At 38.3% G+C, this 12087-nt stretch overlaps 1 protein-coding gene across 2 annotated transcripts in view; it reads right to left on the bottom strand.

Moving 5' to 3' along the window:
- The window catches only part of NUP62CL (nucleoporin 62 C-terminal like), a 104421-nt gene that overhangs the window by 48734 nt on the left and 43600 nt on the right, over nucleotides 1-12087 (bottom strand). For both annotated transcript variants that reach the window (XM_045068316.1, XM_004769007.2), the window contains exon 3: nucleotides 1149-1255. In XM_045068316.1, coding sequence (XP_044924251.1) covers nucleotides 1149-1206 — 58 coding nt within the window. In that variant the 5' untranslated portion in view covers nucleotides 1207-1255. The remainder of the gene's footprint in view (nucleotides 1-1148; nucleotides 1256-12087) is intronic.

Genomic DNA, 12087 nt, shown 5'->3' with positions numbered 1-12087 from the left:
CTATGGTCAAGATTTCTTTTCATTTGGTGAGCAAGGACATCAAAGACAGGAATGAAAACAAGCCTGTCAGAGGTCAGAGGGCAAGTCTGATTGAAAATGGAATGCATTAAACAATTATAACTTCCAACCTCAGACGTGGTCATATTCACGAGATCTGTTGTATTGGAGAAGGACATCGCTTACATATATCAAAAGGCTTCCAGAATCCCAGTCACATCTCAAAACTGGAAGTCTATTTGGTAGAAAATACAATTCAAGTGGTAACCAGCAATTCTAACTAATGTTGGCCTATTCCAACTTCACAAGAGGACAGGGACAACAGACCACTATTTTTCATCCTGAAATAGGCATGAGCAATTTCTGGCAAGTTTTATTTCTAGAAATGGTGACAACCTTGCTCTAATAGGCCTGTGGGGGGACCATATTATAGCTAGGGTTACAACAACAAAGTCTAATGATAAATGGCATGGCACTGTGAAGATATCTCAAAAGCAGAGTCAGTTATATGGACCTGTAAGAAAGAATTGCTCAACATTTGCTGTTGTTGTACTAATGGAAGATACATAGCAAGGAAGTTGGGGTTACAAGATAATTAATATCCCACTTCTCAGCTCAAGGCATCCAGATGTTCCTCTTCAAGGAGAGAAGCCACAAGGCAACACACAGTGTTAATTAAAACCCCAAACTGGTCCTTTTGTCATCCATCACTTCTGAGAGGTAAAATGTAAGGACCACAAACCTGGCCTATCTAGAAGAATACATGATAGCAAGGCTCCAACATTTAATTCCTATTTTATCTTACTCACATAGATAGTAAGACTTCTTCCCTTCAGATATACTTGGCAAAACTCCCACTCTTCTTACTCCCATTAGTTTCAAGAAGTTGTTTCAAAATATTACAGCATTAATGAATTATATGCTTAAAATTATCATTTTAAGCGGGAATAATCATGTTAACATAAAATTTACAGTTAAAAGCCATGACAATTAGGTTCTTAAGCAATGCTACCATTGATAGCAGCAGTTACAGATGGGTTCAAGCATAACGATAATTTATGAGATGCAAGAGACCCATAGCTTATATTGGCAAATTGAGTTAAGTGGCCTGATGCAAAATAAGGGTATTTTCTTTGCAACCAGTAACTTACAAGAGAGCCCAGTAGCAGAAGCGGAAGTAGAAGCATTTGACATTGAAGTAAACAGCATGGTGCTTGAACAAGTAGTGGAGCTTCAGCAGTCGAAGTTGAAGCAAAACCTAAAAATCAAAGAAATAAACAGAAAAATATGTCACCAAAGAACAGTTCTTTAAAAAATAAAATACCATTATAACAAGATTCATTTATAGGAGAAACTGTAACAGAGCAAGGAAAATCAGATACTATGATATCTAATAAATAAAACATAATAAAAGCCTGATTTAGGGTGCCTAGGTGGCTCACTTGGTTGGGCCACTGCCTTCAGCTCAGGTCATGATCCCAGCACCGGGAGTCCCAGGATCAAGTCCCGCATTGGGCTCCCAGCTCCATGGGGAGTCTGCTTCTCCCTCTGACTTTCTCCCCTCTCCTGCTCTCACTCCCCATCTCTCTATCTCTCTCAAGTAAATAAACAAATTTATCTTAAAAAAGCCTGATTTTTAAAAAAAACAGTTTATCAGTACTGCACAGTATAGCCAGTCTTCTAGCACCATCATAACAAAGAAATTCTACTTTACTGAAAAAGTAAATGTAAAAGGGAGATCCACTTCTAGAACTGCAGCATAAGAAGTCCTAGGGACCTGTTCCCCAGTGAAACACCATAATTGGTATAAAAAATAATACTGAAAACAATCTGAAATCTCAGGATATCGTCCAAAAGATATACAGCAAATAAAGAACATTTATTCAAGAAAATCTGCTAAGACTGAGTTATACCAGTTAGAGTCTAGTATATGAACCACAACCCATTCCCTTCATTCCCTTTATCCCCCTGTTGACCTTGAAGAAAGCCACACTCCAGGTGGGAGTGGCCAGCTCCCAACCAAGGGATATAGTATTTCATTGGGAAAGCCAAGCAGCCAGCAAATCACCTCTAACACATATTTAATGTGTTGAAATTCCTGGCAAGTAGAGCCAGGAATTGAGGGACTTCCTACATTTAGTCAGGCCTCATTCATAGGGTAGAGGCTCTACACCAGGCCCCACAGGTTACCCCTACCCTGGCTTCCTTGTCCCAGCTCACAAGACTGAGATTCCATGCCTGAAGCAATAAGCAAGAGGGTCAGAGGAAATGGCCCTACACAACACCCACAGCACTGTTCCAAAGGTTTTTGCCCAGGGATAAAGGAGGCACATAAAAACAGAGAGCTCCCAAACTACACCCGAAAGTACGACTTTATCTGAAAAGGAGTGTGAGGAGATTCAACCCAAAGGACTCTCTCAAAAAAAAAAAAAAATGGAGATTTTTGGTGCTAAACAATTAAGAGGAAGCAAGCAGGTTCATGAGAGTAACAGTTTAGGCTATAAGCCAGCTAGTTTACCAGGGGTAACTAGGGAAAGAGGAAGTTGAAGAGTCTTCCTCCTGAGATCAGAAGAATCAAGTACTCAAACATGCTACACCTTGCATGAATCTTGAAAATATTACCCTAAATGAAAGAAGCCAGACACAGAAGGCTACATATTGTATGATTCAATTTCTATGAAATGTCCAGAATAGGCAAATCCACAGACTGAAAGTAGATCAGTGGATGCTAGGAGGTAGGAGGAAGGGGTAGCAGGGAGTGACTGCTAATGGGTACCAGGTTTCTTTCGGGGGTGATGGAAATATTCTGGAGTTACATAGTGGTTATGATTGGATACTCTGTGAATATTTTTTTGAAAACATGAATTGTACACTTTAAAAGGGTGAATTTTAAGATATGTGATTTATATCTCGATTATGTTATTAAAAAAAAACAGGATCATCTCAAAAGAAGTAGAAAAAGGATTTGAGAAAATGGAACAGATCTTCATGATGAAAATGCTCAACAAACTAGGAAGAGAAGGGAATTTCTTCAACATAATAAAGAGCATTTACGAAAAACCCACAGCTAACATCATATTTAATGGTGAAAGATGGCATACTTTACCACTATCATCAAGAACAAACCAAGGATGTCTGCTCTTCCCAACAATACCTTAGAAGTTCTAACCAGAACAATTAGACAAGAAAGCAAGATAAATGGCATCTAGGTTGAAAAGGAAGAAATAAACCTTTTTCTAGTCACAGGTGACTTGATCATGAATGCAGAAAATCCTAAGGGAGCCACAAAAAAAAATCTATTAGAACATTAAACAAGTTCAACAAATTTGCAGGATTCAAGATCAACACAGAAAAATGAATTACAATTCTATATGCTAGCAATGAACAATCCACAAATGAAATCGAGAACATCATTCCACTAATAATTGCTCAAAAAAAATACTTAGGAGCAAATCTAACAAAAGAAATACAAGACTTAGAACCAGGAAAATACAAAACATCAATGCAAGAAATTAAAGACAGACATCCTAAATAAATGGAAAGATCTCACTTTTGTGGATCAGAAGATTTAGTATTGTTAAGATGGTATGGTAGGCGGAAAAATGGTCCCCAAGGATAGCTGCCTCATAATACCCAGAGCCTGCAAACGTATTACCTTACTTGACAAAAAGGCCTTTACAGTTGTGATTAAGGTTCAGCACCTTGAGATAGGGAGATTATCCTGGATTATCCAGGTAAGCAAAATCTAATGATATAAATCCTTAAAAGTAGAGATTCCTTCCAGGCTGTGACCAGAGGGAGAGATGACTACAAAAGAATGGTCAGAAAGATACCAAGCTGCTGATACAAACGGCCATCTAACACATGAAAACAAACTCAATGTCATTAGTCATTAGGGAACTGAAAATCAAAACCACAATGAGAGTCTACTTGATACTAAGATGGCTATAATCAAAAAGCCAGATAATATCAAGCCTTGGTGAGGATGTGGAGAAACTGGGAACCTCTAACAATGCAGATGAGCATGTTAAGATAGTACAGCCACTTTGGAAAACTTTCTGGCACTTCCTCAATGTGTTAAACATAGAGTTACCACATGACCCGGTAATGCTACTCCTAGGTATCTACACAAGAGAAATGAAAACATGTATCTGCACAACAACATGTGTGTGAATGTTCACAGTATCATTACTTACTTACAACAGACAAAAGGTAGAAACAACCCAAATGAACATGGACTGATGAATGGCTAAATAAAATGTGGTATATCCACAAAATGCTATTTTATTTGGCCATAAAAAGGAAAAGCAGAACTGATATATGCTAAAACATGGATGAGTCCTTAAAAACATTATGTGGAGTGAGAGAAATTAATCACAAAAGAGTACATAGTTTATGACTCCTTTTACATAACATGTGCAGAATAGGGGACTCTAGAGCCAGAAAGCAGATTAGTGGTTGTCGGGAATTGAGACAGGGAGGAATGGACAGTGACTGCTAATGGTTATAGAGTTTCCTTTGAGGGTAATGAAAATAGTCTAAAATTGACTGCAGTAATGATACACAACTTGGTGAATATACCAAAATCCAATTAACTGTACATTTTAAATGTGCAAATTATATGGTATATGAATTACATAATATTTTATAAAAAATAACATTCATAATAATATTTTATGGAAAAATAATAAATAGAAGTCTGAAATAAAGCTTCAGAAAACAGACTACCTGCCTCTTGCTTTAAAATTTCAAATAAAAAGTACAAAAAAATAAAGCTAGAGAAATGAAGTATATAAAGACACAAATGAGATTCACTGGTTAACTAAACACAAAGTTTATCTTTTCATCCTCATTGTAGATCATTGTACATGGCACATGGTAATAAGTACTCAAAGTTTCTGCTTAATTGAACCCACTTTTTCCAGACTCCAATACATAATGACATTCTATTTCCTCTTCAAACGGATAAAGTACTTAATAAGTAACTGCACTTGAATCTGTTGCTGCCTACATCCAACTGCTGAACAACTCTTGGCAATATATAATGTAAGACTCTGCTATCCAAAAGATCTAAGGCCACTGAGGGTGAAGGGTACAAAAGTGCTGGGAAGGAAGGGGGAACATTACCACATACCTTCAACTATCTAAAATGTGTATTGTCGAATATCCCCATGTTTCATCTAGAAAAAGCACCACATGTAGTATACTTTTAAAGAGATGATCAGCTTTATAGCAAAGGTGTTTTAATATTTGTAATTCATTACTAACAGGTGAGGCTATATTTTTACTATGGGCTTAATGGCTACTTTAATTTCCTCATCCAAAACTGCCTATTTATATCATCTGCTGATTTTCTCACTAGAGTATTATCTTATTATTGAAGTGTATATCAAGGCTATTTAGCCAAATGTGGTGGGATGCCTGGGTGGCTCAATCTGTTGAGCGACTGACTCCTGATTTCTGCTCAGGTCATGATCTCAGGGTTATGAGATGGAGCCCTATCCCTCTGCCCCTACCCCTCTCTAAAAAAAATGTTGCAAAAATTTCTCAGCCCCATTTTATTTTGGTTTTCTTTTTTAATGTAGTCAAATCTTTCCATCATTTTTTTCCTTTATGGTTTATGTCTCCATGATATGTTTCAAAAGGCTTCCCCACTTAAACATTACAAAAGGTGTTCAATCTGGGGCGCCTGGGTGGCTCAGCGTGTTAAGGCCTCTGCCTTTGGCTCGGGTCATGGTCCCGGGGTGCTGGGATCGAGCCCCACATCGGGCTCTCAGAGAGCCTGCTTCCTCCTCTCTCTCCTCTCCGCCTGCCTCTCTGCCTACTTGTGATCTCTGTCCATCAAATAAATAAATAAATAAATCTTTAAAAAAAAAAAAAGATGTTCAACATCATTTTTAGGAGAAAATCACAAATTATAACTATATTGAGAATGAGTTCACCAAACAGATGGGAGAAATAAAAAACTAGTAACACACTCTGTTAAGGACACTGTGAACAGACAAGCAGCCTCTGAGGGTCCTTACGGGAGTGTAAATTGGGTAGAGCCCCTCCAAGTGGCCAATGTTTGAAAAATTCCAAATGAACCTATCTTTTGGACCAATAATATTTCTTCTCACAATTTATCCACAAAGATCTACCTGTACACCTATAAAATGACCTGTAAAATAAGAGCCATGACATCACTGTTTGTACTAACAAATGAGGAAACAACCTAAATGCCCACCAGCAAGGGACTGAATGAATAAATTCTAGCACATCTAGACCATGGAATTCTATGATACTACAAAAAAATACTGAGGGAGAGGTCTATATAGTGACTGATATGAAAAAACCTATCTCCAAAATATTTATAGTAAGTATATAAAATTTGTAAGTTTAGGGCACCTGGGTGGCTCAGTTGGTTAAGCAACTGCCTTCGGCTCAGGTCATGATCCCCAGAGTCCCCGGATAGAGCCCCACATCCAGCTCCCAGCTCCACGGGGAGTCTGCTTCTTCCTCTGACCTTCTCCCCTCTCATACTCTCTCTCTCACTCTCTCTCTCTCTCTCTCTCAAATAAACAAATAAAATCTTAATAAATAAATAAATAAGCAAGTTTAAAAAGCAAGGTATCTTGGAACACTGAAAAAATAAAATTAAAAAAGAATGAGAAATATTTTTTTAAAAAAGCAAAGTACAGAGCACTGTGTATACTATCATTTATGTAAAAAAATAAAGGTAGAGGGCTAAGAATATTTTTTTAATCTGCTAGCAAATTCATGAAGAAACTCTAGAAGGATACATCTAGTCATAGTGGTCAGCTGAATCAAGGCAGTGGAGTGGGTAGGGGTAATGCAGGGTAGATGGGGTACAGTATACCCGTGTATACTATGTATAGTCTTATTTGTAAACCATTTGACTGAATATATTACATATTTTAAATTATACAAAGGTTCTTTCCCCAACCTAAGATATATTATTTACATATTTTCATATTTACCTGAGCTTTTTAAATGTTTATGGCCTCATTTTCTACCTTTAATTCACCCAGTATTTCTTTTGGTTGATCTTATTAAAAAACAAAACTCAGTGGAGTAAATTTGAAGATCTAACTGGCTTTATTAAAGAATTCATGAATCCGGAAGTAACCCATCTAACAAGCAGAGGGGCGCTCACAGGAATTACATAAAGTGGAAGGTTTTTACAGGAAGGAAGGTGGGGCAAGAAAGTTATAAGCAAAAGAAAAAAGGATTGTTTCTGGCAGGATCACCTGCTCTTATAGGAAAGGGCAGAGAATCTTATTATGCAGATGTCCATGTGACAGATTACCTCATTGGTGCTTATCAGAAAATTCCTGACAGACCAGTTAAGACTTACATTTCTGGGAGATTGAAACTACAGTTAGATTAAGTATTAAGCCCAGGTTTACTGACTTGGGGCCTTAACCTAAATGACAACATTTTGGACCCTGAGGTGGTTTTCTTTTTAATGATCTTCTTAGGCAAAAATTTATCCCCTTTCCCCCAAATCACCTGGCTAGCCAGCTACTACAATTCATTTACTCACTACCCCATCCTCTCTCCCCACAGATTTGAAATGCCATCTTCACAGACCCATGTTTGTTTCTAGACTTAAAAATTTTTCTATCACTGTTCCCCAAGGAAGTTTCAATTACTATAGTACGAGAATTCATGTGCTCTTACATTACACAATATAAGAGAATAAATGTAACATACATTTTCATGTATTTTCCTTCAAGTATTCCATCATTACTTTCCTTAGAAAACAAGAGTTGAGGGGTGCCTGGGTGGCTCAGTCAGTTAAGAAACCAACTCTTGATTTTGGCTCAGGTTATGATCTCAGGGTCATGAAATCGAGCCCCACACTGGGCTCTCCACTGGGCTGGTGTGGAGCCTGTTTAAGATTTCTCTCTCTCTTGGGGCACCTGGGTGGCTTAGTGGGTTAATAAGCCTCTGCCTTCAACTCAGGTGGTGATCTCAGGGTCCTGGGGTCGGCCAGCAGCAGGCTCTGCATGGGGCTCTCTGCTCATTGGGAAGCTTGCTTCCCTCCCCCCTCTGCCTTCCTCTCTGCCTACTTGTGATCTCTCTCTCTCTCTCTGTCAAATAAATAAATAAAATCTTTAAAAAAAAGATTTCTCTCTCTCCCTCTGTCCCTCCCCACCTCGCTTCCAGCACTCTTTATCTCTCTGGAAAAAAAAAAAGAGTTGACTAGACTCATACATTTATTCCCCCAGATTCAACTATACTCAAGTCCCTCTTTCCTTTCCTTCCTCAAAAAAAAAATCTATTAAAAAAAAAAGAAGCCCAATTTGGGAGTCATTTGTCCCCCACCACAGGAAACCACAATTTAATTACACTTTCAATCTATTCCAGAAATGTGACCTTTCAAAAATCAATCTGAAATTTCCTGATCTGCACCAGGAAGGTAATCTGCATGATAAAAAAAAAAAAACCAACAAAAAAAAAACCCTGCTGTTCCCTACCACCCAAAAGAGGTCCGGCCAGAAACAATCCTTTCTTTTCTTTTGCTAATAACTTCTTGCCCCACCCTCCTTCCCATAAAAACCTTCCGTTTTGTACAGTTCCTCACAGCATCTCTCTACTTGCTAGATGGGAAGCTGCCCAATTCATGAATCAATTAAAAAGCCAATTAAATCTTCAAATGTATTCGGTTGAATTTTGCTTTTTAACAATTCCAACTGTGGTTTTATAAGAATTACATTAAATGTGTAGATAAATGTGGAGATATATGACATTCTTATATATGGAGTCTGCACATTCAGTGGGTATCTTCATTTATTCATGTCTCCTATTATATTCCAAGGTAGAATTTTGAAGTTATCTTCAAATAGGTCATGCACATTTTAAACGTTTATTGCTAGACACTTTAAATTTTTAGTTGAAATTGTTAATGGGAACTTTTTCCATTTATATATTTACAAACTACTATTACTTAAACACAGGAACACTATTGATTTTTGTATTTATAACTGGCCATATTATGGAAACTTCTTCACTAGTGCTAATTGAATTTGCACTTCATTTATCCCCATATTTTAAAATCCTGATTTGTCTTGGGTACTGGCATAATTTCAGGGCCTGACCCTCAATCACATATGCAGAGGTAACTGAGGAAGCAAATGCCATTTAACATGATTTGCTTTTAAGTTAAAGGAGTCTTACTCTTAAATAAAGGATTTAAGAGTCAGTCTTGTTTTCCTAATCATAGAATTACAGCAGGGTTTTTCAACATTTGGGGACATGTAATTCTTTGTTGTGGAGGACTAGCCTATGCTGGGATATAGTAAGAAATGCAATATTTGGTCTGTGTCCCCTTTCCTGGACAAATTCTAAAACCCTTGGAATTTCCTAAGTGGTAAAAGTGTTACAGGCATCTTTTGTTAGAATATTTGGTTTTTGTCTCGAGTTCCTGAAATAGCTCCAGGAACAATAAAGGGGAAAGGAGCCTCTGATTATTTATAACAAGTCCTTAACCACCAAGCCTGATTTATGTTAATAAGGTGAAGTTTAAAGAGCCCTTAAAAATGAGAACTGGTTACCAGAGGGACCAACCAAGTGATTACAGGTTAGAACTTTCATCCCACCCTCTGACCTCTGGAAATGGGAGAGGCTGAAGATTGAGTTAAATTACCATTGGCCAATGACTTAATCAATCATGCCTACAGAGTAGAACTTCCATCAACACCTTAAATGAAGGGGTTTGGAGAACTTATAGGTTGGTGAACACATGGAGGAGCTAAAGGGGTGACCATGCCTGGAGAAGACTTGGAAGATCTGGGCCGCTCCCCCATATTCGCCTATGCATCTCTTCCATTTGGTTGTTCCTAAGTTGTATCATTTATAATAGACCAGTAATTGTAAGTAAAGTGTTTTCCAGAATTCTCTAACCTGTTCTAGCAACTTAGTGACCCAAGGAGAGAGTCGTGGGAACCCCCAACTTCTGAGCAATTAGTCAGAAGTACAAGTGACAACCTGGGACTCCTAATTGGTATCTGAAGCAGTAGAGAGTCTTATAGGACTAAACCCTTAAAATGTGTGGTCTTGTGGTAACTCCAGGTAATGAGCATCATAACTGAATGTAGGAAACCAAAATCCAGCTGGTGTCCCGGGTTAGGGAACTGGTTGGTGTGGGAAGAACCCTCCATATTTGGTGTCAGAGGTACTGAGTGTAGGGGACACAAGGTTTTCTTTTATATGCACTGCAGGATATTTTGCAGTGTGAAACGGAATCAAGGAAACCGCATTGAAAATGGGGTTGGGAGGCCAGAAGGGGGAGCTCTCACACCATATCACTTGTTGCAGCCTTTTGCAGGCCCTAAGAGGGGGAAAAAAACCTTTTACTACAGGAGCAGGAGGAAGATTTTCTCCTGGCTCAGCAACAACTTGGCCAATGAGATACTTCACGACTCAGGCAATTAGAAGCCACACTTCCTACTCCCAATTTACTCCAGTGGACTTTTTGTTTACAACAGCCCCTCCTAACCACCCCCCCTTTCCTCTATAAAGGAGCTTTCTTCTCTTTTTGTTCTCCAGACTTGCCTGTGGCTTTAACACAGCATTGCTTGTCCAAAATTGAAATTGCTCTGCTATTCAAACAAACTTATTTTGCTAGCAAAATAACTGGCTGTTTTATTTTCAAAGTCAAAAGCAGCGTCCCCAGGCTCTCTCCAGTAGGTGCCAGTAGTACCTCCCCAGTCTCAACAACCACAAATGTCTTCAGAAATTGCCAAATATCCTCTAGGAGAGGGGTCAAAACCATCTCCAGTTGAGAACCCCCGGACTAGAAGAAGGGTTCAATATAATTTTCTCCATCCAGTGGTATCAGGATACGTAAATCAGCCTTAATTCCTCGATGTTTAAGAACATAAGAAAATGCCAACTATTTTCAAGATTTTATTTATTTGTTTGAGAGAGCATGAGGGGGGTGGGCAGGGGCAGAGGGACAAGCAGACTCCCTGCTGAGTGGGAAATCCGATTGGGGCTGACCAGGACTATGAGATCAGGGACCTGAGCTGAAGTCAGGTGACTGACTCAGCCACCAAGGCAACTTGGCAACTATTTTAATAAATTATTGGCCCTAGAAAATAGCCACAAGTTTTTTTAATAGGATTTTCTTTATAGGATTGGGAAAGGTAGCCCTACACTAAAGACAGTAGAGCATGCTACAATAACTAAAATGGTGATACTAGAACAATAAACGGCAGATCAATAGAACAGAATAGGAAGTCCAGAAGCAGAAATAATCATATATAATAATTTTCTGTATGTGGAAGGCAGCATCTCAAATCAATAGAAAAAAAATGGCTATTTAATGAAGTATAATGGTTTTACTCACTAATCATTTAGAAAAAAATGATTCCTATAAATGTAAACCCAAATAAAAGTACAAAAAGAATTAAGAATTAAGAATCTTGATATGGAAAAGGCCTATTTGTCCAGAGAGAGAAACTCAGAAGAATAAGAGATGTGATAATATAAAAATTAAATTAAGGACATCCAGTAAAATGGGATACATGTACTTTTCCTTATTCAAATAAAACCCCTATTCAACTAAAACATTATACATAAAACAAACCTAAGAAGACCCTAAAAAGTTGTGAGAAGAAGGCAAACCAGATAGGGATCTTGAGTCCCAAGGAATGATATATGGTGGTGGGTCCACAGGTTTTCTTTTTGCTTTGTATTTGCCAGGCTTGGGACTGAATAGGCTAGCAACCCAGAAATACCAATGGATACAGACCCTTCTCATAAAGGTCCCAACAAAAGCCTGATCTGTATAGAAAAGACAAGGAAAGGGGCAGACTAATAGGACAGAAAACTTTTAGACAATAACCACTCTAGTATAACCAATATCACATAAACTGTGGCCCCATTTCCTACCTACTAAGCACTAAACACTAAGAAAGGAGCCTAAACTTCTACCCATGTGAGACTGTAATGAGGTGTCCTAATACCCCTACCAGAGTGGTCACATAACAGAGGTCAAGTAGGGAGCCAGGTTTTTCATCTCTGCCAGCAGTTTATGAACCCTCACCTTACAGTGACAATGGAAACCACACTGGGAGCAAG

The sequence above is a fragment of the Mustela putorius genome, unplaced genomic scaffold (genome assembly GCF_011764305.1).
Source record: "Mustela putorius furo isolate JIRA1106 unplaced genomic scaffold, ASM1176430v1.1 tig00003901_pilon_pilon_pilon, whole genome shotgun sequence".
Taxonomy (NCBI): Eukaryota; Metazoa; Chordata; class Mammalia; order Carnivora; family Mustelidae; genus Mustela; species Mustela putorius.
Note: the sequence above shows the minus strand (reverse complement) of the source record. Positions and strands in the feature narration are given on the sequence as shown.